Source organism: Elephantulus edwardii, unplaced genomic scaffold (assembly GCF_000299155.1).
Source record: "Elephantulus edwardii isolate Elephantulus edwardi_28Jun2011 unplaced genomic scaffold, EleEdw1.0 scaffold00274, whole genome shotgun sequence".
In the NCBI taxonomy this organism is placed as follows: domain Eukaryota; kingdom Metazoa; phylum Chordata; class Mammalia; order Macroscelidea; family Macroscelididae; genus Elephantulus; species Elephantulus edwardii.
In genome coordinates this window covers 2,277,677-2,280,144 of record NW_006400024.1, presented here as the reverse complement: position 1 = coordinate 2,280,144, position 2,468 = coordinate 2,277,677, and the positions used below count along the sequence as shown (strand labels likewise).

General features: G+C 52.3%; 1 protein-coding gene across 1 annotated transcript in view; it reads right to left on the bottom strand.

Annotated features, from left to right (window-relative positions):
• Positions 1-2,468, bottom strand: part of SLC12A7 (solute carrier family 12 (potassium/chloride transporter), member 7) — a 66,442-nt gene that overhangs the window by 25,520 nt on the left and 38,454 nt on the right. The window contains 2 exon segments of the mRNA XM_006900168.1: positions 1,976-2,081; positions 2,216-2,273. Of these exon segments, the coding sequence (XP_006900230.1) occupies positions 1,976-2,081; positions 2,216-2,273 (164 nt within the window).

Here is a 2,468-nt window from a genome sequence, read left to right as displayed (position 1 = left end):
CCCCAGCTCCCCTCCACACCCACCAGCACGTGTGTGCAGATACACACATACACGTACAAGGAAGTCACCCTCCCACCAGGCCACTCCCTCAGCCTGTCTCTACACACATCAGCATGCATGTGCACACACCCCCCCAGAATACATCACCCCACATTCACCAGCATGAGTGAGCACACACAAACACAGAGGCTGTCACCCCACACCCACTGGCACACATGTGTGCACACACTAACAGAATACATCACCCCACACCCACCAGCATGCACACACAAATACACAGATAAGTCACCTCACATCCACCAGCACAAGTGTACACAGTGACCCCACATAAACTAACACACATGTACACAGTCACCCCACACCCACCAGTACATGTACATAAACAGTATACATCACACCAAGTCCACTGTCTCTGACACACCTGCCCTCATTACCCCAGTCACTGAATCAATCCATCTCAATCCTCTCGTGTGCTGTCCCTCCACCCTCCACACAATGATGTCCCTCTCCAAGGACTGATTCTGCCTTGCAACATGTCCAAAGTATGTCAGACGGAGCTTCGAATCCTTGCCTCCAAGGATCAGCCAGGCTTCACCCTCTCCAGGACAAACCTGTTTATTCTCCTAGCAGTCCATGGTATATTCAATACTCCTCTCCAGCACCACAGCTCAAAGGCATCAATTCTCCTTTTATCATCCCTAGTCAATGTCCAACTCTCTGATGCATAGCCAGCAATTGCAAAGACCATGGCCTAGATCGGGTACACCTTAGTCTCTAGACTGACATCACTGCTTTTCAGTACTTTGGAGAGGTCTCTGACAGCAGACTTTCTCAATACAATTTGTCTTTTCATTTCCTGGCTGTGGTGCCAACAGTGTTGATTGTGGAACCAAGCAAACTGAAGCTGCTGACAGTCTCTTCACCATCCATCATGATTCTGCCAATTGGCCCATTGGTGACAATCTTTGTTTTCTTGACGTTGAGCTTCAATCCATATTGAAGGCTGCAGTCCTTGATCTGTAGCAAGCGCCTCAGATCCTCCTCAGATACATCACTCTCCCCTGGGAGGTATTCCATTATAACTACAGTGTAGCACAAACAGAGGAGATCCACCTAACACCAGCTACAATATCCCCAGCACCACGGCCTCTTCTAAACCCAGCCTGCACATCTGGCAGTTCTCTGTTGATGTGCTGTTTGTCACTTTTGGATAATTTTCAGTAGAATCTTGCTTGTATATGATATTTTTCAATACTTGTCACACACACATATACACAGAAAAATTCAACCCATACCCACCAACACGTGTGCAGTTACCCCACACCCACCAGCACACATGTACACACGCAGTCACCCCACATAAAACAGCACGCATGCACAGTCAGCCCACACCCACCAGCATGTGTGTGAACACTGTCACCCCACCAGCAAATGTGTACAGTCAGCCCACACCCACCAGCATGTGCGTGCAGTTATTCCATGAACACTAGCATATCCATAAAGACAGTCACTGCACACACACCAGCACACAAGTGCACAGTCATCCCATACCCATCAGCACAAACACACACACGGGATAAGTCACTGTACACCCATCAGCATGCATGTACAAACACACACACACGAGGATGCCACCACACCCATCAGCATGCTATGTGTGTGCACACACACACGAGGATGCCACCACAAACGTCAGCACGTGCACACACACTCACAAAGGCTGAGCAGCACCTGCTCCATGGTGTGGCACCTCCAGCCCCACCACACCTGTACCTGTGACTCCTTAGAGAAGAGAAGTGGTGGGACAAGCCTCTCTGTAATTCTCTAGAATGTCCCTGAACTCTCTGTACCCCTAGTTCACACCTGAGATCACCCACTAAGCCTTGGGCTGCAGCCCCGCAGGTCCACAAAGTAGTCAGCTCAGTGCCGTGTCCAGACGCTCTCCACTGAGGGAGGGTGCTTCCTCCTCCATTACCTGCCCAAAGAGGGCACAGAGCAGACCAGCCAGGGGACCAGAAGAGAGGAGAGCAGGGACACCCAACCCTGCTGGCCTGCGCCTCCCCATCCTGCCCTCTGAGTGCCTACAGGAGGGTCATAACGGGCCCCACGTCCAGGAGTGTCACCATGCACCACCAAAGGCACAGCAACGGATGCTGGGGTTTAAACCAGGGCACCCTCCCTGAGGACTGTCAGAGCCAGAGCAGGAAGGACATACTTATCTCGCAGGACCACGCCTTCAATGCAGGCCCCAAACAGTACAATGCAGGACAGGTCTGCACGCGAGTCAAGGAACAGGCGCAGGCCCCTTGGCGGGCAGGTCGTGGCCACAGACCTCAGGGCACAGCGTATTTGTACTCCCATCGTCCCCCATGTAACACCCCGGGACACCGCCTATGCTGACACCCCGCCCAGGGACACTGACCATCTACACATCCACTGTCCACAGTGACACCCTCCCTGGGACACTG